The sequence below is a fragment of the Somniosus microcephalus genome, chromosome 6 (assembly GCF_052327205.1).
Source record: "Somniosus microcephalus isolate GS21.2 chromosome 6, FLI_Smic_1.0, whole genome shotgun sequence".
Taxonomy (NCBI): Eukaryota; Metazoa; Chordata; class Chondrichthyes; order Squaliformes; family Somniosidae; genus Somniosus; species Somniosus microcephalus.
Window position 1 is genome coordinate 32,515,458 of NC_140992.1, and position 26,604 is coordinate 32,542,061.

A 26,604-nucleotide genomic window follows, 5' to 3' on the forward strand; every position below is an offset into this window, starting at 1 on the left:
CTTCTCTCCCCCCCCCCCCCCCCCCCCCCCCCCCGGCACTTGTCCGAGGTGCCGGGCTCATTTTTACAATGATTTTCGCGGGCCGCGGCCGGGTGCAGGCAGCTCCTCCTTAAGGGAAGGAGGAGGCCTGCACTTCCCGAACCTGCCGCACCGCAGCGGGCGCCGCAGCGCCGGAATAGCGCCGCAATTCAGCGCGTAGCGCCAGTTTTCAGGCGCAAACAGCTTTCAGCAGCGCCGGCAGCTGTTTGGGCGCAGAACTAGTGAATTTTTGGCCCGCCCGGCGCGACTTAGCTCCGGCACTAACTTCCGGCGCTAAAGCCGTCGCTGCGCCAAAACCCAATTTCTAGGCCACTGTTTCTTAGAAAGAGGAGGGTGAGCATGGGACATGAATCTCTGAAGGGGGTCTCGGCCAAAGAATTTTCCAGACCTCTGTCCTTGAGGGAATGTTAGAGTATTAGATTAAAAGAAGAGGCTTATAATATTGTGAAGAATAATAGTAAGCCTGAGGATTGGGAGCGCTTTAGAAACCAGCAAAGAATGACCAAAAATTGATGATAAGGGAGAAAGTAGAATATGAGAGTAAACTACTGTAGCAAGAAATATAAAAACCGATTGTAAGAGCTTCTACAAGTATGTAAAAAGGAAGAAAGTAGCAAAAGTAAGCATTGGTCCTTTAGAGGCTGACAGGAGAAATTATAATGGGGAATAAGGATATGGCAATGACTTTAAACAAATATTTTGTGTCTGTCTTCACAGTATAAGACACAAAAAGCGTACCAAAAATAGTGAGGAACCAAGCGACTAATGAGTGAGGACCTTAAAGTAATTAATATCAGTAGAGAAAAAGTACTTGAGAAACTAATGGGTCTCGAAGCCAACAAATTCCCTGGTCCTGATGGCCTGCATCCTAGGGTTCTAAAAGAGGTAACTGCAGAGATAGTAGATGCATTGGTTGTGATCTTCCAAAATTCCCCAAATTCTAGAACGGTCCCAGCAGATTGGAAGGTAACAAATGTAACCCTGCTATTCAAGAGAGGAGGGAGGGAGAGAGAGAAAACCGGGAGCTGTAGGCCAGTTAGCCTGACATCAGTCGTCGGGGGAAAATGCTGGAATCCAATATTAAGGAAGTGGTAACGGGGCACTCAGAAAATCATAATATGATTAGGCAGAGTCAACATGGTTTTATGAAAGGGAAATAGTGTTTAACAAATTTATTGGAGTTTTTTGAGGATGTAACGAGCAGGGTGGATAAAGGGGAACCAGTGGATGTAGTATATTTGGATTTCCAAAAGGCATTCGATAAGGTGCCACATAAAAAGTTGCTACGCAAGATAAGGGCTCATGGGGTTGGGGGTAAGAGATTAGCATGGGTAAAGGATTGGTTAATGGACAGAAAACAGAAGAGTAGGGATCAACTGGTCATTTTCTGGTTGGCAGGCTGTAACTAGTGGGGTGCCACAAGGATGAATGCTGGGGCCTCGGCTATTTACAATCTATATTAATGACTTGGATGAAGGGGCCGAGTGCAATGTATCCAAGTTTGCTGACGATACAAAGCTAGGTGGAAAAATAAGATGTGAGGAGGGCACAAAGAGCCTACAGAGGGATATAGACAAGTGAGTGGACCATAAGGTGGTAGATGGAGTATAATGTGGGGAAATGAGGTTATTCGCTTTGGTAGGAAGAATAGAAAAACAAAATATTTTTTAAATGGTGAGAAACTATTAAATGTTGGTGTTGGGTGTCGTCTTACAGGAAACCCAAAATTAGCAGGCAGGTATAGCAAGCAATCAGTAAGGCATGTTAGCCTTTATTGCAAGGGGTTTGGAGTACAAGAGTAAGGAAGTCTTGCTACAATTGTTGAGGGCTTTGGTGAGACCACACCTGGAGTACTGTGCACCGTTTTGGTCTCTTTATCTGAGGAAGGACATACTTGCCTTGGAGGCACTGCAACAAAGGTTTACTAGACTGATTCCTGGGATGAGCGGGTTGTCCTATGATGAGAGATTGAGCCTATACTCTGGAGTTTAGAAGAATGAGAGGTGATCCCATTGAAGCATATAAGATTCTGAGGGGGATTGCCAAGCTAGATGCTGAGCGGTTGTTTCCCCTGGCTGGAGAATCTAGGACTAGGGGGCATAGTCTCAGGATAAGAGGTCGGCCATTTAAGACTTGAGATGAAGCGGAATTCTCTACCCCAAAGAGCTGTGGATGCTGGATCGTGAGTATATTCAACGCTGAGATAGATTTTTGAACTCTAGGGTACTTGAGGGATATGGAGATAGGGCAGGAAAGTGGAATTGAGTTCGAAGATCAGCCATGCCATTATTGAATGGCAGAGCAAGCTCGAGGGGCCGTATGGCCTATTCCTCCTAATTCTTTTCTTGGGGAAGATTTTTTTTCTTAAATCGTTCATGGTTTTTATTTTAAAAATGCAGCATGGTGCAAGCACCCAGATGGTGCGCTGGCTCAATGCATCCTGCTTGCTTGCATCCTGATGCAATTTTATGTTTTAGCGCAAACACAATATAGGAAACTTCGCGATATCCGGCACCGACGGGACCGGCGTGATGCCCATCTATGAAAACTTCCGGACAGACCAGCGCTAATGTTGAAGGATACGGAGGTTTTCATCTCCGTATCTGACAACAAACACTGTTGCTTAGCAACAGCTTGTAAACAGTCGACCTGTACCTTGGCAGTGTCTCTGTAGCTTAGCAACAGCTTCAGAGAGGCTGTCCAGAGACTGACTTTAAAAAAAAAAAAAAAAACAAATAAAAAAAAATGCTAGAAGAAAAAAACCTAACAAAACGGCTGCTGATTTCTGCCGTTAGATCGAGGTTTCCGGCCATACAACCTCCGGATAAACCAAAGTTTCCCGTATAGTGTTAAACTGGCCCAGCACATTTATAAGACCAGTGGGAGGGACCAATGCCAGCAAAAACTAGGTTTCCACTGTGAGTGGCTGTGAGCATGCTGGTAAATGTTACACTTTGCCATGCGACCCGCACGCTGGGAGCTGATGGCACCACGATGGTGTAAAAATGCCTATCTTTCCGTTGGGAAGTCAAGTGATTGCACTACAGATGCAGCACCTTCACTAGTTGCGCACAAAGCATTTTATTGTCTGCTCATTTAAAGATGAGCAGGATCTTCACTTATAAAGATAATATTTAGTGCTCCAACACAGTAAAGCCCATCTTAATGAGCCCGAGTTTTACTGGCAATCTCTCCCACTTCTGCTTTCAGTGCAATTCAAAGCATTCCATGAGGTTGGTTTGACCGACTCCTAGGTATCCATGTATTTTCTACATAAACTAACTCAACCCTTGGATTAGATTGCAGCCTGCAAAGCACTGTATCCATTATTGTCTTTCAATGCTTGTGCATATGGGCAATCTGGAAACTTGTAGAAGAGTAGTCAAAAAGGTCTGACATTACCTGATCCAGTGGTATATGGTAACAGAATAGGTCAAATTCTATTCTTAGTACATGGGATTCTGGGACTTCTACCAGTGTTTTAGAAACATAGAAAAATAGGAGCAGGAGTAGGCCCTTCGAGCCTGCTCTGCCATTCAGTATGATCATGGCTGATCCTCTATCTCAATACCATATTCCCGCTCTCTCCCCATACCCCTTGATGCCTTTTGTGTCTAGGAATCTATCTATTCCCCATCTTAAATATATTCAGTGACTTGGCCTCCACAGCGTTCTGTGGTAGAGAATTCTAAGGTTTACCACCCTCTGAGTGAAGAAATTTCTCCTCATCTCAGTCCTAAATGTCCTACCCTGTATCCTGAGACTGTGACCCCTCGTTCTAGACCCTCCCAGCCAGAGGAAATATCCTCCCTGCATCCAGTCTGTCTAGCCCTGTCAGAATTTTATACGTTTCAATGAGATCCCCTCTATCAGAATTTTAGCATTAAAAAACTGCTTTTTAAATTCTTATTAGTGGGTAGGTTTTATTGTTGAGTAACTCTTGGACTCAAAAGATGGGTCCAGGTGCCAGCAATAGATAGATCCTAGGTTTTCAAATCGAAGTCCCTGCATCCTAGAGGTCGCTGAAGATGTAGCTTACTGTCTGTTTCTCATCAGAATTCTGTACTTGTGTATATTTGCTGACTTATTAACATGTTTTTTCTGTTGCTGTATACTAATAGAAAATTATTTTTGCAGTGATAGCATTGATTTCTTTTGGTTAACTGACTATGTCTTTCAAACATTAGGACAAACATTTGTGGGAGTGTAACAATATTTCCATGGCATTTCCCAGAGAGGGTAGACAACCACTGCAGGAGATGATAAAGTAACTGGACTGCAGTCATAATTAGATAAACACTTGAAGATAGTAAAGGACATGGGAAATTCACAAGGAAATTGGATTAGAATAGATGTTCTGATAGGGGTGCTAGCATCAGCACAGGCCCAATGGCCTCTTGTACTGAAATTTTTGTGATTTTACGAAAGTCCACTGGTCTGGTAGTGTTGCATAACTATAAAAAGATATACTGGCAATTCATATACAAGTACCAGATATAAATGTGACAAATGGAGCTGCTTCTGACTGCAAATCTTGCTGTCTGAACGAGTTCACTAATTGATTGGATTGGTCATTGTCCTGCCATTAATCTGCTCTTAAATTCATTGGCCTTGTCTGCGGTTCAATACGTGCTGTTACAAGCATATTGGGCCAAAGTTTGCGGTCGGAAGTTTACCTCCGGAATATGCCTCCGATCTGGGGAAAAAATCCCAAAGTACCTGCTGGCTCCCGGGCTTCGGAGTCTTCGGGTCCTGGGCCTCCAGGCCTATGCCCGCGTAAAGATCCACGGATCCCAGGGATACTGTCGGTTTGGAAGCGTCCCTGGGATCGTGTGGGCCAGGCCAACCAATTAGAAAGGGGGATTCCATTTATGAACAGAATCCCCAAATAAATAATTAACACAATTCTAATAAAAATAAAGATTCCCATGTTCAAAATTAATTAAAAGTCCCTTTGATTGATTAAGCATTTAAAATAAAATATTTTTTTGAAAAATAATAAACACATTAATCTGGCTCAAAATTTACATTAACTAATTTTAAATGTTTTTGTATGGTTTAATCATTTTAAAAATCTTAATTTAACATCTATTCTGCTTACCAGGCATAAGGGTTTCATGGGCATTTGCTGGGCAGTCTCTGCGCCAGCGAAGTGTTTTTGGGGTGCATGCAGGCGATCTGTCGAGGAGAACCTTGACATCGCAAGTTCCCGGTTTTTGCGCATGCGGACACCAGGAACTTGCAGGGCCATTGAAGGCTTCCGACGGCGTATGCCGTCATCGGCCCCGCAAAATCCGGGCCATAGAGCTGACTGGCTGTGCTTCTGGGAAACATGTACGTTGCAATTGAAGGATTAATATCATGCATGATGGACTAATATGACCAATATCTCTCATGGTTTTTTTTAAGGTATACTGATCAGTTCACATGCTGGTCTAAGTGCCATAGGAAAACCATACAGATTAAATGGAACACAAACTGCTGATACAATATTATATCCATGTTTCGCATCTATATGGAGCTGTATGTCAAAATAATAATTACAAAAACTTTGGTTGTTATATTTCAAGACCCCGACTGAACAATGCGCTCAACTTTATTTTTAGGCACCTGTTGAGATTTTTGAAATCGGGGCTCCAAATAAAAACAATTATGAAATACAAAGTTTGTAAAAATATGCATTCTACTGGGTTCTAGCAATTCACTTATTCCAAAATTAAAGAATATACAGGAAACTTTGTGCTATCCGGCACCGACAGGACCGAGCTGCCAGACAAACCAGCACTAATGTTGAAACATACGGAGATTTTGAGCTCCGTATCTGGCAACAAACCCTGTTGCTTAGCAACAGCTTCTAAACAGTCGGCCGTACCTTGCAAGCATCTCTGTAGCTTAGCAACAGCTTCAGCGAGACCTTGCAGAGCCTGACTGGTGGAAAAAAAAGCAACGAAAAGAAAAAAAAAAACTAACGAAACGGCTCCTGATTTTTGCTGGTGGCTCGAGCATTCCGGACAGTTAATCTCCGGATAAACCAAAGTTTCCTGTACCTCTAAACTGTTGCTAAAGATTTCGGAGAGGATATAAGGCTGGAGGAGACTGGGAAGATGATGCAGGATGAGGCCATGAAGAGATTTAAAGATGAAGACAAAGATTTTAAACTTGAGGCGTTGAGGGACGGAAAGCCAATGTTTGTCAGTGAGAACTGGGGCCATGGGCAACTGGGACCAGATATGTGTAAAAAGTTGGAATTTGTGGAGTCCAGCAAGGAGCGTTTTGGAGAAATTGAGTTTCACAGAATCACAGAAACCCCACAGTGCAGATAGAGGCCATTTCGGCCCATCGAGCCTGCACCGACACATATCCCACCTGATCCCTGTAACCCCACGTATTTAATCCCCCTAACACTAAGGGTCAATTTATCATAGCCAATCATCCTAACCCGCAGATCTTTGGACTGTGGGAGGAAACCGGAGCACCCGGAGAAAACCCACGCAAACACGGGGAGAATGTGCAAACTCCACACAGACAGTCACCCGAGGCCGGATTCGAACCCGGGCCCCTGGCGCTGAGGCAACAGTGCTAACCACTATGCCACCGTGCTGCCATGTTTGGAGATGAAGAAAGCAGATGAAGTGACTGGTGGGATCACTTCAGTCTCAACTTTAAAATTGTGGAAGCAGGAAGATGTACTTATGTAAAAAATGAAATGATCTCGTGGGACCCAGGATGTGAGGTAGATCTAGTTTTGTTCTGAATCTTCAAATTCTGTTGTTTTGCCCTGTGATGCAGGGATTACCAGGCTGGCTTCACTAAATACACATGGCTGAGTAGACCACAGCAGCCAGCATTGTGACTGGGCACTACATATTGTGGAATATTTAGCACTAATGAGTCATGAAGAAACACAGGAACATTCCAACAAGCTCCTGTGCCCAACTTCCCAGTCTCTCTCTCTATGACCGAACTCTGCTGGTTAACTTGAAAATGCTGACCTCCGCTGAAGAATTTGCTTTCATTTTCGACTCTTGCAGAAAAGATCCGAGAGTCTTTAGTTGTGCTTTATCTTAATTGCCAAGTTTCATCGCTCCTCAAGAAACTCTATCATTCCCCTTGCAAAGTCTTTTCTTCACAATAGTTTTAAAAATTTCTCAATGCCAACACTTTATAGGAAGTATACGCTTTAAGTTTCAAATAAAAGTATTTTGGAATCCTGTATTCATTCTAGTGAGCTTTTATATAGACTTGCCCCTTTAGTGTAGTCCTTGGTGTTTTGAAGTAAAGCTTACAAAAGGGACATAACCATAAGAAAAGTAGCTCATCATTCAGTATTAGCAGAATATATGATTTATTCCTATTTATGCTTCAGCTTCTAGCACTAAAATAGTACTGCTGTCCTCAAAGGGTCAATCGGCATCGTGAGTCACTGGATATTCTCTTTCAATGTCTGTTGTATAGACCAGTCCTTCCACCATCCCTTTTATGTCCTTGGGTATTTTAAAGCTGTTGTAAAGTTGCTGTGGTGGGAAAAAGAGCATTTGTTCAACATTAGCAGAGACGAGCAATGTTTGTTGTTTGGCCTAATGGTGATGTCCATGTATGTTTTCCCCTCATTATTTCTAATGCATTTGACAGTTTGTATATTGAAAAAATAGTTGATACAGTGAAACATAATGGTTATCAGGTGCCCATGCAAACTCTAGTAAATACGCTGCTTTGGCTCGTCCTGAGAAATTGCATCTGACTGCCATTTAATTTGCTTTCCTTCCTGAGTACTATAATTATATGTAATTAGGTAGATTATTGAAATGACACAACCTGATTTGGCTGCTAAAAGACTATTGACCCTGGTTAAACTCTTTCATTCTACAGACTCATTTATACTATAGAGCAACCTTTGAAAGCCGCTCTGCACTTTCAGAATTTCATCGCCTGCTGATAAAACCAGCCCAATAGCAACAGTGTAATGAAATAGAAAAACAGGATGGAGAAAGTGGCAGGCAAAGATCATGGCTGCCTCTAGCCGCAATGCTTTCTGACATCCTCAAACCTTCTTATTACTTTTTGTGAAGCAGCTTTAGGACCACTTACCAACCCTTTAGTTTCTGTGCCCAACAGAGTAAAGCCTAGCCCAGAGCAAAAGAAAGTAAAAAGTGCCCACATGCACAATGGTTGTCGTATTATTTATGGCCAGTTTTATTCTGTTGGATACAAGAGCCACAACTCTGGTAAGTGATCTTGAAGTTGCAGTCAGAGGTTATCGCCACAATTTATAGTGACAGGAATGTATGACTTGCGTTGCTGAATACTGGAAAATTATCAAAATTTGGGGGTTTATTTAAATTGGTTGTTGGGAATTGAATTGGTTTTAAGTGGAAAATGGGAGCTGAATCACACATTGATTTGACTCACATGCTATAACAAAGGAGGTATTGGTGTCTTAACCGCATCAGTGTGAGCTGTTAACACACCCAAATGCTAACTACAGGAAACTTTGTGATATCCGGCACCGACAGGACTGAGCTGTTGCCGATCTATCAAAACTGCTGGACATACCAGCGTTAATGTTGAAGCATACGGAGGTTTTCATCTCCGTATCTGACAACAAACACTGTTGCTTAGCAACAGCTTCTAAACAGTTGGCCCGTACCTTGGAAGCGTCTCTGTAGCTTAGCAACAGCTTGAGAGAGATTTTCCAGAGCCTGACTGTTGGGGGGAAAAAAGCCACGAGAAGAAAAAAAAAACTAACAAAACGGCTCCTGATTTCTGCCGGTAGATCGAGGTTTCCGGACATACAACCTCCGGACAAACCAAAGTCTCCTGTAATAGCAATTAGCTGTGGAAAATGAAGCTTGATAATTACATGGAGCAAACACTATTCCTTACATTCCAACTTAGGATCAAAACATGGAGGTGAATTTCCTCTGGGCTTTGCCTGCTGCCGCCATAATTTTAGTGGAAACCACGTTTACACATGTTCTGCCAAGGTTACAGCGGTGGAGTGGAAGGTACCTGAGGAAATTGACTCCCATGGAGTCCCTTCAAGCTATGATGAGAGATGCAAGTTAAACAATACTGCTTTACTTGTGCTGGCCAAGGTATAATGGTTGCAGACTCTGGTGCTGCAGCTTCCTCCAAAATTAAGAGTATAACTCCATGATGCATTGTGTGAGAGAACCTATATTATGAGAATGCAGTATTGTATTGTATAGTAGTTTACAAAGCCTTATTAAAAACAAAACTAAATTAGTGAGATTCATTTGCTAATAATACAGGGTTTTAAAAGGTAAGATTGAAAAGATTCCACTTTATTTGTTCTACGTTCATGTAAGTAGTAGACATGTGCAACTCTTTGCTTCTATATGACTCGGCTGTATTGCATGTTCTCTGTTTGATGATCTTCCACAGTGAGAATGTCCTAATTTGATTTGTTCTTTTTCTATTTCAGAATGACATCTCCCTAACCCTCGGCAAGCCTTGCATGGACTTAATGAGTACCTAGGCTTTGAATAATTTGTACAGTACAACTAGGACCTCACTTTCTCTCACACAAATGATGGTACGACACATCAAAATCACTCCGGTTTGCTGCAAGAAACCTCAGGACATAGTTTTCTGACTGGATTGCATATTCGCCAATGTGTGTGTCTTTGCGCATATGTGTGTCTGTGGGGTGCACAGTGTGCGCTGTGACACATGCACTACAGCGAATCTGCCTCTCTCCCTCATCAGCACATTCTACTTCAACAATCTCGGTAAACAGAAATGGAAAGACTGTCAGCAATGCAACTCAGATGCCTAACCTGGACTGTAACACACATACATTAACCTTGACTTTCACATGCTGCTGAAAAACATTAAGGTTTTCACTGTAAATTATTAAGTATAGAAGTATTGATTTTTTAAAAGTTGCTAATGTTTGGAAAATACAGAATAATATTTAACATTTTTGCTTCCTTTATATTGATACTTTTTTGAACTGAAAATGTAACTTTTTTTCTGATGCACATCCATTATTGATGTGTGGAGGTAAATTTCCAGTTCTGTTATAAACAGGGAAATTTTGTTTAAAACTTGTGAATATAAGCAGTAAGAATGGATTATGTTTCTATTCTTAGATAAAAGCTGTTGTTTATACATAGCGTAATCCTGAAGTGCAAGCTTTGATGTACAGTCCCATTCACTGATACGGTTAAAGTACCAGTAATGCAGCCCTGCTGTCCTGAGTTGATTTCACAATTTTATACTCTTCCATTTTATGTGAGATATATTGCAGTCAGGGGATGCCGACATTACTGTACATGGTACCTAATGAATATCAATGGAATTTGAAACCGTAGTCAAAACAATCAAATTTAGTCTTCCTTTTCTTTGTGTGTGTATATATAATGTATCTGGGCAATGTATACATACATGACCTGCCCTGGAATGGACAATGTTGTGTTTGTAATTTCTGGAGGCTGACCCCCCCCCCCCCCCCCCAATCTCCCTGTAAGTAATAAATTAGAAAATGATTACACTTTTTTTTCCTCTGGTGACTTGATTAAATGGTAGACTGTGTCCCGAGTCCTGCTCACAAAATGCATTCACAAGAAGTTTCATTCATAAATTTGCTGGAAGTTACAGAAAATGGTTTACTTCCAGTAACGCAAAGGGAAGAGTGCTTAAAAGTGTTGACTTTTATGTCTGAATTGATATTCAGATGAGTTGCTAAAAAGTAACCATAGTCTGGGGGAATTGAGATGTGTGAAAGTGGAATTGCAGCAGATGGGAAAGAATCTGAGCATGGCAAAAATGAGCTTGGAAGAAGAGCAGGAAGCATTTGCTATGTTAATGGTAATGTGGAGTTGTTGTGGAAATGAGGCTTTGAATAAAAAAGTGTTTCTAATTTGTGCATCAGGATCTGCATCAGATACTCCAAGGTTCGGTATATAGCCCTGCTTAGATGTAGGACAAAGTTCCCTTTAATCTGCCCAAACAATGGGGTTGATTTTCTAACTTGCTGCCTGGGCATAAAGCTGGCGTTGCAGATTGGCTACCTATTCTAGAAACTGCCCGATTTTTTTTTTTTTAAATTTACATTGAAATCAATGGAGATGGAAATCGGGCATTTGCTATAGCAAGCAGCCAATCTGCAGTGCCAGTTTTATGCCTGGGCGGCAAGTTAAAAATCTACCCCATGTATCGTAATCCCAACCTCAGAACAACACCCTCCTATTGAACTGGTGTGAATAATTCAATTTCTGGTGGCCTCCCGATTGACCTCTAAGTGAGACTTGACAACCAATGCTGCATTTTTGGGAGCTTTGTGCTGTGAAATTACAGCCAATAGGAATAGGCTGAAATAAAAGCAGAAAATGCTAGAAGTATTCAGCAGGCCAGGGCAGCATTTGTGGAGAAAGGAACAGAGTCAATGTTTCAGGTCGATGTCCTTTCGTCAGAACTGGAAAAGAACATAACATAAGAAATAAGAGCAGGAGTAGGCCAATCGGCCCCCTCGAGCCTGCTCCGCCATTCAATAAGATCATGGCTGATCTGATCCTAACCACCAATCTACTATCACAGAACCATCTCCTGAATCTAACAGAATTAGACACACGAAATAGGAGCAGGATCAGGCTACACGGCCCCTGGGCCCGCTCCGCTACCCACAGTTAGCGATGCAACGGGTTTTAGGCAGGGAAAAGGGAAGGTCTGTGATGTGGTAGGCAGGAGAGATTAAATGACACACAGGGTGGTGGTGCAAGCAAGACAAAAGGAGATGGTAATGGAACAAGTAAAGAAACAAACTATGGGTCTCGAGGTGTAAATGGGCATGCAGAATCATCACCAACAGCTGCTGTTCGAAAAAATGGGGGCAGAGGTTATGATCTGAAATTGTTGAATTCAATGTTGAGTTCGGCAGGCTGTAAAGTGCCTAATCAAAAGATGACCTGAGTGTTTCCAGCATCTTCTGATTTTATTTCAGATTTCCAGCATCCGCAGTATTTTGCTTTTGTATTGGGAATAGACTGAAACAGCCCCAAATTCAGTTTACTTAAAGGTTGCAGTGAGAACACATTTTATCCCATCTGTCTGAATTGGATTTGAGCATAAGACCAAGAGGCGAAAAGGCAGCATTAGTGTAGAGTATGCATCTTCGTCTCCGTAATGTAGACACAATTCACGTACGAACTGGGGTCAAACAAGGCTGTGTCATCGCACCAACGCTCTTTTCGATCTTCCTTGTGGTAATACTCCATCTCGCCCTCCGTAAGCTCCCCACTGGAGTGGAGCTAATTTACAGAACAAACGGGAAACTGTTCAACCTCCGTCGCCTCCAGTCCAGATCTAAGGTCGTCCCATCCTCTCGTCGAATTACAGTATGCAGACGACGCTTGCGTATGCGCTCGCTCAGAGATCGAACTCCAAACCATCATCGACACCTTCACCGAAGCGTACGAGAGCATAGGTCTTACATTAAACATCCGTAAGACAAAGGTCCTCTACCAACCTGCCTCCGCCAGACAGTACTGCCCCCCCCCCCCCCCCCCGATTATCAAAATCCATGACAAGGCCTTGGACAACGTGGACCACTTTCCATACCTCAAGAGCCTACTGGCAACGAGGGCAGACGTAGATGACGGAGTCCAATACTGCCTTCAGTGTGCCAGTGCAACTTTCGGTCGCCTGAGGAAGAGTGTTTGAAGACCAGGACCTCAAACCTGGCACTAAGCTCCTGGTCTACAGAGCAGCAGTGATGCCCGCCCTGCTGTATGCTTCAGAGACATGGACCATGTACAGCAGGCACCTCAAAGCACTGGAGAGGTACCACCAACGCTGCCTCCACAAGATCCTCCAAATCCATTGGCAGGATAGGCGCACCAACGTCGGTGTTCTTGCTCAGGCCAACATCCCCAGCATTGAAGCTTTGACCACGCTCAATCAGCTCCGATGGACATAGAAACATAGAAGATAGGAGCAGGAGTAGGCCATTCGGCCCCTCGAGCCTGCTCCGCCATTCAATGCGATCGTGGCTGATCATCTAAATTTAGTACCCTGTCCCTGCTTTCTCCCCATACCCCTTGATCCCTTTAGCCTTAAGAAATATATCCAACTCCTTCTTGAATATATTTAATGAATTGGCCTCTACTGCCTTCTGTGGTAGAGAATTCCACAGGTTCACCACTCTCTGGGTGAAGAAATTCCTCCTCATTTCTGTCCTAAATGGCTTACCCCTTATCCTTAGACTGTGACGCCTGGTTCTGGACTCCCCAACCATCGGGAACATCCTTCCTGCATCTAGTCTGTCCAGTCCTGTCAGAATTTTATGAGTTTCAATGAGATCCCCTCTCATTCTTCTAAACTCCAGCGAGTATAAGCCCAATCGACCCAATCTCTCCTCATACGTCATTCCTGCCATCCCAGGTATCAGCCTGGTGAATCTTTGCTGAACTCCTTCCATGGCAAGAACATCCTTCCTCAGGTAAGGCGACCAAATCTGTACACAATACTCAAGATGTGGTCTCACCAAGGCCCTGTACAACTGCAGCAAGACATCCCTGTTCCTGTACTCAAACCCTCTCGCTACGAAGGCCAACATACCATTTGCCTTCTTAACCGCCTGTTGCACCTGCATGCTTACCTTCAGCGACTGGTGCACAAGGACACCCAGGTCTCGTTGCACTTCCCCTTCTCCCAATCTATTGCCATTCAGATAATTTGCCTTCCTGTTTTTGCCACCAAAGTGGATAATCTCATTTATCCACGTTATATTGCATCTGCCATGCTTCTGCCCAATCACCCAACCTGTCCAAAGCATCCTGGAGTTTCTCTGCATCCTCCTCACAGCACACACGCCCACCCAGCTTTGTGTCGTCTGCAAACTTGGAGATATTACATCTAGTTCCCTTGTCTAGATCATTAATATATATTGTGAATAGCTGGGGTCCAAGCTGCAGTACCCCACTAGTCACTGCCTGCCACTTGGAAAAAGACCCGTTTATTCCAACTCTTTGCTTTCTGTCTGCCAACCAGTTCTCTATCCAAGTCAATACCTTGCCCCCAATCCCATGTGCCTTAACTTTACACGCTAATCTCTTATGTGGGACCTTATCGAAAGCCTTCTGTAAGTCCAAATACACCACATCCACTGGTTCTCCCTTATCTATTTTACCAGTTACATCCTCAAAACATTCCAGTACATTAGTCAAGCATGATTTACCTTTTGTAAATCCATGTTGACTTTGTCTGATCCTGTCATTGTTTTCCAAGTGCTCTGCTATTACATCTTTTATAATAGACTGTAGCATTTTCCCCACTACCGATGTCAGGCTCTGTAATTCCCCGTTTTCTTTCTACCACCTTTTTTGAATAGTGGGGTAACATTAGCTACCCTCCAATCCATGGGTACTGTTCCAGATTCCATCGAATGTTGGAAGATGATCAGCAATGCATCTACTATTTCTAGGGCCACTTCCTTAAGTACCCTATGTTCCCCGACATCTCTGGGAGGTTATTTGTGTCCTCCTTTGTGAAGACAGAACCAAAATATGTATTTAATTGGTCTGCCATTTCTTTGTTCCCCATTATAAATTCCCCTGATTCTGACTGCAAGGGACCTACGCTTGACTTCACCAATCTTTTTCTCTTCGCATATCTATAAAAGATTTTACAGTCAGTTTTTATGTTCCCTGCAAGCTTACTCTCCTATTGTATTTTCCCCCTAATTAATCCCTTTGTCCTCCTTTGTTGAATCCTAAACTGCTCCCAATCCTCAGGTTTACTGCTTTTTCTGGCCAATTTATATGCCTTCTCCTTGGATGTTATGTTATCCCCAATTTCCCTTGTTAGCCACGGTTGAGTCACCTTTTTTGTTTTATTTTTATGCGAAACTGGGATGAACAAATTCTGTAGTTCATCCATGCAGTCTTTGAATGTTTGCCATTGCCTATCCGCCATCAACCCTTTGAGTGACATTCCCCAATCAATCCTACCCAACTCGCGCCTCAGACCATCGTAGGTTCCTTTATTTAAATTCAGGACCCTAGTCTCTGAGTCAACTTCTTCATTCTCCACGGGTCACATTGTCCACATGCCCCATACGAGGCTCCCAAAACAAGCACGCTACTCGGAGCTCTGGCACGGCAAGAGAGCCCCAGGTGGGCAGAGGAAACGCTTCAAGGATACCCTGAAAGCCTCCTTGAAAAAGTGTAACGTCCCCATCGACACCTGGGAATCCCTGGCCCAAGACCGCACAAAGTGGAGGAGAAGCATCCGGGAAGGCGCCGAACACCTCGAGTCTCTTCACCGGGAGCAAGCGGAAGCCAAGTGCAGGCAGCGCAAGGAACGCACGTCAACCCAAGCACCCCACCCACCCCTTCAACCACCGTCTGCCCCACCTGTGACAGAGACTTTTGGTCCCGCATTGGACTCATCAGTCACCTGAGAACTCATTTTTAATGTGGAAGCAAGTCATCCTCGGTTCCGAGGGACTGCCTAAGAATGTAGAAGTTTTATAATGAGGAAGCTTTCAGTTCAAATATTTACTTACAGTAGCAATTGCCTTCAAAGATTACAAAAATGCTGTTTTACAAACAATTCTGAATAGCTGTCTCAAAGGACCAGGCCCAATTCTAACCCTTTCTTGTTTTACCGGATTGCTCGAGGCATATGTTCTTGATCTTGGGCATTGTAGGATTTTAAACATGTATCTACCTCTCCATGGCATAATGGATTATTATGGTTGTACTTTTGGCTGCCATGGCAATGCATACTACCGGTTAATCTGTGGTTATCTCACACCCAGTCATTTGACTGCATTCTTTATAAATTTGATGCCTTGCCCCTGAATTCCATATTTATAGGAGTTATTATAGCTGTCAGATTTAAGTGATTTACAGTAAAAGTGCTGAAACCGAAACATCTATTTATGTAAAAGTTTTGAGTGTCTCTCACACTCCAGATGTCTCCTTGTATAAAACACCAACTAATCACAGCTGAGCCATCTCTTTAAAAAGTCGACTAAAAGAGAAAAAGTTTGCTCATTTTATGACCCTAAGATAACCAGGAGATGTTAAAAATGAAGAGCCAAGAGAAGCCAATGAGTGAAACTTAAGGCAGCAACAATAATTAGCTTCTAATTGACCTTAACTATTTAGATCACCTGCCCTAGGAGGTACCTGAACAGTGACATTAAAAGAACAGACTGTGTTAACAGCTAAACATCACCATGCTCCATACTAATAGCAAGCAATGCCATTGGATTTCAGCTAGTGTACATTAAAATCATTTTTTCTCCTTTTTTTCCTAGTGAATAGAGGTCAGATTATGGGAAGCCAAATTACTGGTTTTTGAGTGGTTCATAGGCTTCATGTCTGTAAAGTACAAAAGGGAAAAGTTCTTGTGCTTGAAATATCTCTGAGGTGACCAGATGTTAGGCATGCTATCATATTTGGAGAATGGACCTCCGGTTTCTTTCTGTCTGCTAAATCTCAGTCATAACATTTTTATTTTGGCGTTTTATCTATATTTCAGTAAACAAAATGGTGAGACCACATTTGGTGCACAATATTTTTCCAGCCACCAGAAGGGGACTGAACTTGTAAAAATGTCTTAATTTGTTCAAGTTGTAAAGCACATAGAATGAGTGTGAACTAAGCTTAGCTTCATAATACTGAATATAAAAATCATGCATTCTTTGCACCTGTTAATTTTTCAGTGAAAAGATTTTGAATTGAGATTTCTATTCAATGAAGAATCTTTGGCAGGATTAACTGGGACCAACACTGCTGGCTGCTATCAAGCAAAGTGATTCTTATCAGGGGTTTCCCTTCTGGAGTTTGAACTGTTTGGTTACCTGATGATTAGGGTGAAAAATGGTGATCATATGGTATTAAAATGACCTCACCAAGTAATTGGCATTAATTTGGAAAGCATTTTCTGAGCCAGATTATAAAATACAGGAAACTCTTGATTTACCGGCACCTAAATAACCGGAAATCTCTATTAACCGGCAAAATTCAGGAGTAGGTTCAGGTAAGTTTTACTTCATATTAGTGGCCGTTCCTGGATCTGCGGCCATGTAACCGGGGTTCCTGCACCTGTTGCTATGCAACAGGGACGCCTGGATCTGTGGCCGTGTACGGGGCTCTCATACCTTTTATTATACCTCTATAATCCGGACTTTTTGATAAACCGGCACCATGTCAGTGCCGGATAAAAAAGAGTTTCCTGTATACCAATTCAAGAATTGAGTGAAGAAGTATATTAGCAACTATCTTTCACCCCTGGAACCTGGGTGTGAATCCAGTTCGAAATAATGGAATGAAAGTTTCTTCTCTCTGCAGAGTGTAAGTGAAATTAGTTTTGGTAGTTTCCACCATGTTCTAGATGGGCATGTACCCGCAGTACAAAACTAAGCCAATTTGACACGAGGGATAGCTGCTGGTGATAGGGAGTTGCCTAAGATAGATTGTTGAGACAGATATAAAGAAGCTTTACTCTGCAAATGGCTATGCTATAGTTGGGAGTGATTGCTGCTAACAATGAGTGGCTGAAATGGAAAGCATTCCATTTTAAATACTAGTGTCCCTCAGCTTGAAGAATACATATAAAAGTATATAATTCAGCATCATCTGTGTTTTCTGTGACTATTTTGTCTTATTTTGGTTTTCATAGGAAAGTCATGAAGTTTTTCTTCACATAAGTTCTGATCAACAAATGGAATGGGCTTCCACATAGACTAGTGGAGGTGAAAACCCTGGCATCATTTACGAACCAACTGAATGCTGTAATGGGGAACTTCAGGATAATTTTGGATCAATGAGCTCAAATTCTTATTTGTAATTATTTTGTAATTTGTGTCATGTGCCATTTTTTTGCTTTTTTCCTGTTACATCTTTGCAGAACAAAACCCTGCTAAACAGAATTAAGAGTACTGCTTCAGCCCCAACTAGGAATTGATTTACCAGTGAAACACAGAGCACGGATATATTTTTCACTCTGCGAATACATTACAGCCAAAATAATAGCTGAAATTCAGTCAGGTCCTGAAGGAAATGTTTGGGAAGCCAAGAGGTGGAAATCAGAATAAGGCTTTTGAAGGAAATTAGGTAACCCTGCAAAACAGATTTTATAATCTCTTGGGGTCCTGGAGCAAAGAGGGTGGGAGGGGAGCTGTTTTGAACAGGCCAATGATTGGTGGAATTGGGTGGAGCACAATCAATTTTCTCGTCCACCTTTTCCTCTAGAGAAGGTAAAGGTGCCTATATTTTACAGAAAGAACACCATAAACGCTATGGGTAGGATAGAGGGTGAATCTGTCCAAACTGGTATTTAAGGATTAGCAGAAAAATAAATCAAAATTCAGGTAAAGGGTGATTGCACACTATCAAAGGAATGTATAATTATGCAAAGGGAGATTGTGAATTCTGCAGCTGGGCACATTCTTTTAAAAGAGCCCACACTGTCCACTTTAACTGCAAGGTTCGAAATGTTGGCCAATGTTTGACAAGATTGACGGATGATGCATACCATGTAGTTTCTGAGTTGTCTGGACTTGACCGGTTAGCATAAGCTCAAAGAAAACTTAGTTCACACATCTGCAGCATTGACAGAGACTCTGGTCATTGTAATCAAATCTGTGTGGAGAAAAAAAACTAAGACATTAGCATAGTGGTTACAGGTATAGACCAGTATTGCTAACAGGCATTGGCGAAGCTTGAAGCTGAACTGTGCACCCTTCCTTGCTGCAGATTTGCACAGGGTCAACACACTCTTTTTCCAAATATGTAACTAAACGACTGCAACAAACATGAAATAGGGTGGCAATTGAATTTTTGTTTCTAACATGGCTACGCAAGTTGATGGGGACATTCCACACGTTCTGTGCTTCCATCTTTAGAGCTTGAGTTCTTTCTGCCAGTTATAAGAATCCAAAACATAATGAGCTTGGATCAGGCTCGTTCCTAATTTGGTGGAAATCCACAGCACAATATTGCCCACATTTTCAGACTAACATGACCAACATAGCTGGTGGAAGAAATAGAAATCCCTCACAGGTGCAGAGGAGTTGCTCTTCTGAAATTGCACGTTATTAGGGTAGAGTAGAAGGTCCTTTAACTCTGCATCTAGTTGTGCTTTGCTAACTTAGAAATGGTCAGTAGTGGAAAAAGAAAAAAATTATATTTTTCTGTACTGACGTCTTTCATCTTGAGGAGCACAACATTCACAACAACAATAACTTACATTGTAGTGCCTTTTAATGTAGGAAAACATCCCAAGGCACTTCCCAGATGCATAATCAGACAAAAAAATTGACATTGGGCCAAAGAAGTCGGTTTTAATCAAGGTCTCAAAGAAGAAGAGACAGTTGGAGCGGCGGAGAGATTTAGGGAGGGAATTCCAGAGCTTAGGGTCTAGACATTAAGGCACAGCTGTCGAAGCTGGGGTGAAGGGAGTAGGGGATGCACAAGCTAGAGTTAGAGTAATGCAGTGGTTTCAGAGGGTTGATGGATTGGTGTAGGTTACAGAGGTGGGAAGGAACGAGTCCATGAAGGGATTTGAACAGGAGAATGGCAATTTTAAATTGAAGGTGTTGAGGGGGACCAAGAGCCAATGCAGGTCAGCGAGCGCAGGGGCTATGAGTGAGTGGGACCTGGTATGGGTTACGGCAGTAGAGTTTTGGTATGAACTGAAATTTATGGAGGGTGAAGGATGAGAAGCTGGCCAGCATTGGAATAGTCGAGTCTGGAGGTGACAAAAGGCTGGATGAGGGATTCGGCAGCAGATGGGTCTTGGCTCGCCAGGAGATGGGTGATTTTACAAAGGTGGAAATAGGTGGTCTTTGTAATGAAGGGGATATGGGATTGCAGCTCAGCTCGGGGTCAAATAGGATGCCAAGGGTGTGAACAGTTGGCTTAAACCTGAGACTGGCTGGGGACAGACAGGGATGGAATGGTGGCGGGTGTAGAGTTTGTGGCGGCGGCCAATGATGAGGGCATCGGTCTTCCCAATGTTTAACTGCAGGAAATTACAACTCATCCAGGACTGCACGTCGGATAAGCAAGCTGTCATCAGCCTACACATGGAACCTGACAATATTTCTTCATGTGATGTCGCCATGGGGAGCACATAGCTGAGGAATAGGAGGGGGCCAACGACAGATCCTTGAGGGACTCGATAGATTTTTGCCACTAACTACATTCATTCCAGAGGAGCTGATGAACACTTCAGATGGTTCTCCTCTGGCAGCAGCTGCGCTGCTCCCCCTTTAACTTATAACACTGCCGACAAAGTCAAGCTGTAGCGGCATTAAAACAAATGTAATGTGATAAAAGTATATTACTTACAAATCCATTAGGCTAGTGTAAAAGGAGCCACTCTTATCTGACTGTCCTCACAACTTGCAGTGTAACCGTGTTTCCTGTAACTAGACATTGATAGGGATATGCAGTGGTGCACTGCTCCATATTAGAAATGGCAATAAAATGTGGGTTGGATACAATAACTAGACACTGTCTTTTCATCTCTGGGATCTGGACTTGAATCCAGCCAAGATTGATGGGATTAAAGTCTTTTCTCTGTGCCAAGAAGGCACAGAGCTAGATTTTCCAATTCCCATTATCCATTAAGCAATATTTGCTCCTACATTTTGTTGAATTCATTACAGCAAACAGTGACTTTAGTACCTAACCAAATCTAAGATTATGTTCCAATTCCCAGTGCTAATGTTGACCATCAAAGGCTATGTGTTCCTATCAACGGGCTGAGCTAAGCTATTAACCTCCTTCATATTTAATGTATTTTGCACTACTGGTGATAACTGGAATAAAATATTCAAATTACCCAAGGCTGATTATTCCACCGGTATTTACAGTAATTAACTGTCTACAGTTAAAAGAGTGTGAAGAATATATCTGACCAGTAATTGGGATTCGGGTTGCAAGATGTGAAGCATTTTTCCGTTGCCCATCCTGAACACTTTTTTAAGCACATGTATACGGTCCTGCCCATTTCAGTTCAGCCATAACTGAGACAAGCAACTGTTTAGTGGGAAAATACATTTTATAAATAGTAGCTGAGGTTGAAATTCGCTCAAGGTAGTCTTAATCTTGTTCCAATGCTATATATGGACTTACATTTTAACAATTTAAAATAAAGCTGCTCATTAGGCAAGATCCTGGGCCTTGTATGGCAATGTAGAAAAGATTTGCTTGTTCACATCTTACAGACTACAAATTGGTATCTTGGTACCAAAATAAAAAATGCTAAAATATGAAAACGTTGCACTTTCTTCACAGATAACTGTAGACACCCAAGGGGCCTTTATTTTTGCTCATTTCTCAGACTCTCTTTAATATTCAGAATCAAATGGTACAGCGTGTCCTCTCATACAGATGTTATATGATGGGAAACAGATTTGCATAAAGTTTTGAACACTGCCTCACTTAAAGAGTAGGCATATGGAACTGACTTCCATCTTTATTCATGGGAATAATAAAAAAAAAGTATTCTCAAAAGCCTTTTCCATTTGTCTCGCAGCAACTCATTTAAAAAATTATTATTTAAGTAGGCTGGAGTTTGATGAGTGCCTTTGTGGATTTAAAATGTTGTAATATGAAAATCCAATAAAAAAAGGTACAGAACACTAAATCGTTAATTAACTGTATATAATGAGACAGATTAAAATGCTGAAAAGTGCTAAATATTCCAGAAGAAAGTCATAAATGTTTGCATTCTCCAAGCCAGCAGATGTCAAAGTGATAAAATTGACCCAGGAACTAAAGCAACGGTAATTGTAAATATTCACTCTTGTTATGTATGATTCTTATGTACTTTTATTTGCTCTTTTTCTCCCTTTTCCAGTACTATTTCGCAGCTGGGAGAGGGTGACCTGGTTATAGGTCCTCTGCCAATACTGCTCTCCCTTTGCTTTGATGAATCTCTTCTGCAGCTGCTCTTTCCCAGCACCAACTATTTGGCAGACATTGGTCATCTGAAGGTCAGAGTGTGTCTTAAGGTGATTTTACATTTTGCTTCAGATTTTGGGAGCAACCTTAAACCAGCCACTGCTCTCTGCACTAATAATGACTTGTGTCTTCTTTCTCTAGGCAGATTTGAAAAACAGAGACTTGGTCGTCTCAGAATCTGCAGAAGAGCAGGTCTGGCAATTTTTTAAGTCTGCCTCCTCCCAGGGGACCTGCAGAACAGAGGAGGCAGAGGTCAGTATCAAAGATCTTTTTTCAAACTTATCTTAACAAGAGAAAGAGCATGGGCACCAAAAAATGCTGAGCTGCCCCAGTGCATTTTGCCTGGTTGCAATGTAACAAGGAGACACAGTGATCCAACTCAGCGAATTTACAAGGATAGGTTTGAAAGCAATAATACTGGCAGCAGGTTTAGAAATCCAGAAGAAACTGAAATCCGAAATCCCTCCTAAGTCAAATAGTTGAAAATCCAAAAATGTGGTATAGCTTGCACACTACAGTCCCATCGACGGCACAGCATTCACGTTGGGAATTGATGGAGCTGCAATAATGTAAAAGTGCCTTTATTGCCAGCATAGCACCAGTCAAGCATTATCACTAAGTATTGCCCTTTGAGAGCCAGAAGAAACTTGAGAAAGCTAAATTTATACGCAAAAGTCAAAACCTTCATGCGTTATTTAAGAACATAAGAAATTTGTTTTAAATTCAACAAAATATAAAGTGTGGAAACTGAGATGGGAATTTGATCCCCAACCCCCTACCCAATATAAAATTGTTCACACATTAGTATTTTAACCCATCGGGTGCTAACTGAAGTTTTTTTCTATTTAAAAGTATGCCACATCTTCATTTTGTAACTATACTTCAAATAACATTTTCCGTCAGCAAAAATGGGGCAATAATTCCTCCCCAAACGCGTGAGTACGGAAGGGGTACTCACGCGTCTGGCCGGAGGAAATGCCCGTTTTCAGCATGCACAGCGCATGCGCTGAAAACCGGCATTTCCTCTCCTCTAACCCAAGAGGTGAAGAGGCTGGCGCGTGCGCTGTAGGGGGCAGCGCATGCGTCTTGGATTTCCTCTGTTTTGGGGGATTTGCGCATGTGTAAAGGCCTCCGGTCTTTACGCTTGTAAAAAGCACACGTAAGTATTTATTTTTACAGGTAAGTGGTGTTTTAGTGCAATTTAGAAATTTTTTTTCCACAGGTTTTTATTTTAAAGAATCTACAATAAGGTAAGTTTAGTTTTAGGCCCTTTTTATTAAAAATTTATTTTTTTCACAAAAAAAAATTATTGTTTAAATTATTTTTTTTAACTTATTTCAAATCAAATCAAATCAACTTTTATTGTCATTGTTAGTGCACAAGTGCAGTACAACGAAATGTAGGCTTGCGGCTCCCGAGAGTGTACATTTAGATTAAGACATTTAAACATTCAATATACATTTGGCTTGTAATACATTAACATAAACATAACCATAATAAAGTGCATTGGCAGATGTGCAGGCTTTAGAGTTTATTTGTGGAGTTCAGTAGGATGACAGCCCTGGGAAAGAAGCTGTTCCTAAATCTGGTCGTACGGGTGCGAATGCATCTGTAGCGTCTCCCAGATGGCAGGAGGGCAAACAGACTGTGGCTGGGGTGGGTAGGGTCTTTGATGATGGACCGTGACCTCCGTAAACAGTGTTTCTGGTATATGCGCTCTATGGTCGGTAGCCGGGTGCCGGTAATGCGTTGGGCAGTTTTGACTACCCGCTGCAGGGCTTTCCGGTCATAGTAGCTACAGCTGCCATACCATACTGTGATACAGTTTGTCAGAATGCTCTCTATTGTGCAGCGGTAAAAGTTAGAGAGGATCAGGGGTGACAGGTTACATCCCTTCAGCCTCCTTAGGAAATATAGGCACTGCTGGGCCTTCTTCACCAGAGAGGAGGCATTGAGGGATCAGGAGAGGTCTTCCGTGATGTGGACTCCGAGGAACTTAAAGCTGTCCACCCTTTCCACCACAGCCCCATTGATGTGGATGGGGGTGTGACTTCCGCCTTTAGACTTCCTGAAGTCCACAATGATTTCTTTGGTTTTCTTGATGTTAAGGGCCAGGTTGTTATCGGCGCACCACTTCACGAGATGCTGGACCTCCTCCCTGTAGGTTGACTCATCGTTGTTGGTGATCTGGCCTACTACCGTGGTATCATCCGCAAACTTGATGATGGTGTTGGAACCATGAACAGCCACACAGTCGTGGGTGAAGAGGGAGTAGAGGAGGGGGCGCAGCACACATCCTTGTGGGGCCCCCGTGTTCAGGGTCGGGGGGGGTGGTGTGGTTACCTAATTTGACAGACTGGGGTCTGTTTGTTAGGAAGTCCAGGGTCCAGTTGCAGAGGGAAGTGTTCAGGCCAAGAGTTTGGAGTTTGGTGGCCAGCTTGTTGGGGACGATAGTGTTGAATGCTGAGCTGTAGTCTATGAACACCATTCTGATGTAGGTCTCCTTACCATCTAAGTGATTCAGTGCCGAGTGTAGAGCAGTTGTGATTGCATCCTCCGTTGATCTGTTTGCACGATAGGCAAACTGGTGTTGGTCAAGAGAGGCGGGAACACTGGCTTTGATGTGAGCCAGGACCAGTCTCTCGAAACACTTCATTATGATGGGTGTGAGTGCGATAGGTCGATAGTCGTTCAGCCACGTCACAGCCGTTTGTTTTAACTTAATTTAATGATTGGGATGTTTTTTTAAATTTTATTTAAAGTTTAAGTAGTGTTTTGGGGTGCAGTACTTCTCATGAGTTTGACAGTTCTTACTCTCAAACTAATGAATGAAGTTTCCCCTCCCCTGATTGGCTGAACAGTGCTCACCTGATCCCAGCCGGCACATCGCACTAACTACGCCGCTGGGTCAGGTTAGCACAGCGCGCCGACATCAGAACCGGGCCACTGACAGGAAATCGACTGCGGGCCAGGTTTCAGATGTCGGCGCGCCGGGTAAGTGCACATCGGGGGCTTGCATGCGGAGCAAGCCCCCGACACCAAGTTCTGGGCCATTATGTGCTTTTCTCCTTCATCACTGCACTGAAGCATCAAGTTACATTGTGCACTCAAATCCTGGACTGGGGCTTAAACTCACAACTTTCTAACTCAGAGGCAAGAGTGCAACCACTGAGCCAAGCTGGCAGTAGAAGATTTAGGGAAGATGGCTGAAAGTTTGGCTAAAGAGAAGGCTTTTGAAGGTGCGAACAGATGTAGGAAGGCAGGAAGATTTAAGGCAATGCAAAGGAGGCCACATTTGGAAGAGTGAAGTACACAGGCTGCTTCGTAGGGCTGGAGAAGGTTGGAGAGATAGGGTTGAGCAAGACTGTAAAGGGATTTGTAAAGGAGGACAAAGATTTTGAATTCAATGCTTTGAGAGACAGGAGCTAGTGGAGATCAGTGGGACAGAGGTGATAGAGGAATGGGACTTGATGCAGGTGTCGGAGTTTAGGATGTTGGACTTTGTGTAGGATGGAGTTTGAGAGGCTGGTGGGGAGAGCTTTGGAGGGGTATAGTAGGATGACAAGATTACGACAGTGGGAAAAGGAAGAGAGTAGAGGGAGATATTGCTCATCCACCCAACACCATCCAGAATCCTAGATATAGGATATGCTATTTTCAAATAGTTTAGCTGCTTTCTCCAGTTGCTCAATGAGTTTACCCAGTGCATCAATGAGTAATACAAACCAGGAATGACCCAGGTTCAGTGCCTAGTTGGTGTGAGTTAGCTGATCTCAGCTGGAACAGTAACTAGGGCAATGTAATTGGCCTCAGCACCCTTGTGTTAGAGAGGAGAATGATCAGTCAGGGCTCCAGATCTAGAAAGCTATTCGGTGATCCCCTGCTAGGAATGGTTTGTGTGAACATTGGATGAGTACAAGATTGGTCTTGGCTGTGATGCTGCACAAATCAAATAGCCTCACAGTTGAAGCATGGCCACTTGGTGAGGTAGTAGATAGCAAGAAGTGCCTATAGAACCATATCCCCACAAGAAGTCAATGTCAATAGGAAAAGGAAAGGAGAGAATATTGGTGAAAAAAATAGCAGAGGAGGATGTGGTAATACATAAAAATCCATAAGAGATAAGTGCCACCTCCTGGTTATAAATTCCTTGATGTGGAATCTCACAGAACATGCACAAGAGTTTTGGTCTGGTCTGGTGGAATGCACAAATGCGTCATTAAGCTCTGTTGGAATGCATCTTCACATTCTCACTTTTCATCAGAGCGACTGTGTTGCTGTAAATGAGACAGGTCACCTTGGTATTCTTCAGCAATGAAGAACAAACCAATAAGACTCTACCTGGACAGTTTTGGATTGGCCCTTTCCAATTGCTACTTTAAACACAATGTAGTCCCTTCATTATTTTACAAACCTCGATCAAATCACCCCTAAGTCTATGCTTCTCATGATCCAGACCTTAAAAGCTGAAAGAATCTAATCAAGTTATTGAAATAGAACTGGTTAGAGAACTAGAGGGCACAATACAAAATTAAGAAATCTGAAGCATACTAGAAATTAAAATAGATGTATTCTGCATTAGTGTAGTAGATATTTGGAATTAACTCCCTTCAATTCC

At 42.6% G+C, this 26,604-nt stretch overlaps 1 protein-coding gene across 1 annotated transcript in view; it reads left to right on the plus strand.

The window, feature by feature from the left end:
* Window positions 1–10,555, plus strand: part of irs1 (insulin receptor substrate 1) — a 48,976-nt gene extending 38,421 nt beyond the window's left edge. Inside the window, exon 2 of the mRNA XM_085989965.1 lies at window positions 9,485–10,555. Coding sequence (XP_085846091.1) covers window positions 9,485–9,489 — 5 coding nt within the window. The 3' untranslated portion in view covers window positions 9,490–10,555. The remainder of the gene's footprint in view (window positions 1–9,484) is intronic.
* The last annotated feature ends 16,049 nt before the right edge of the window (window positions 10,556–26,604 follow it).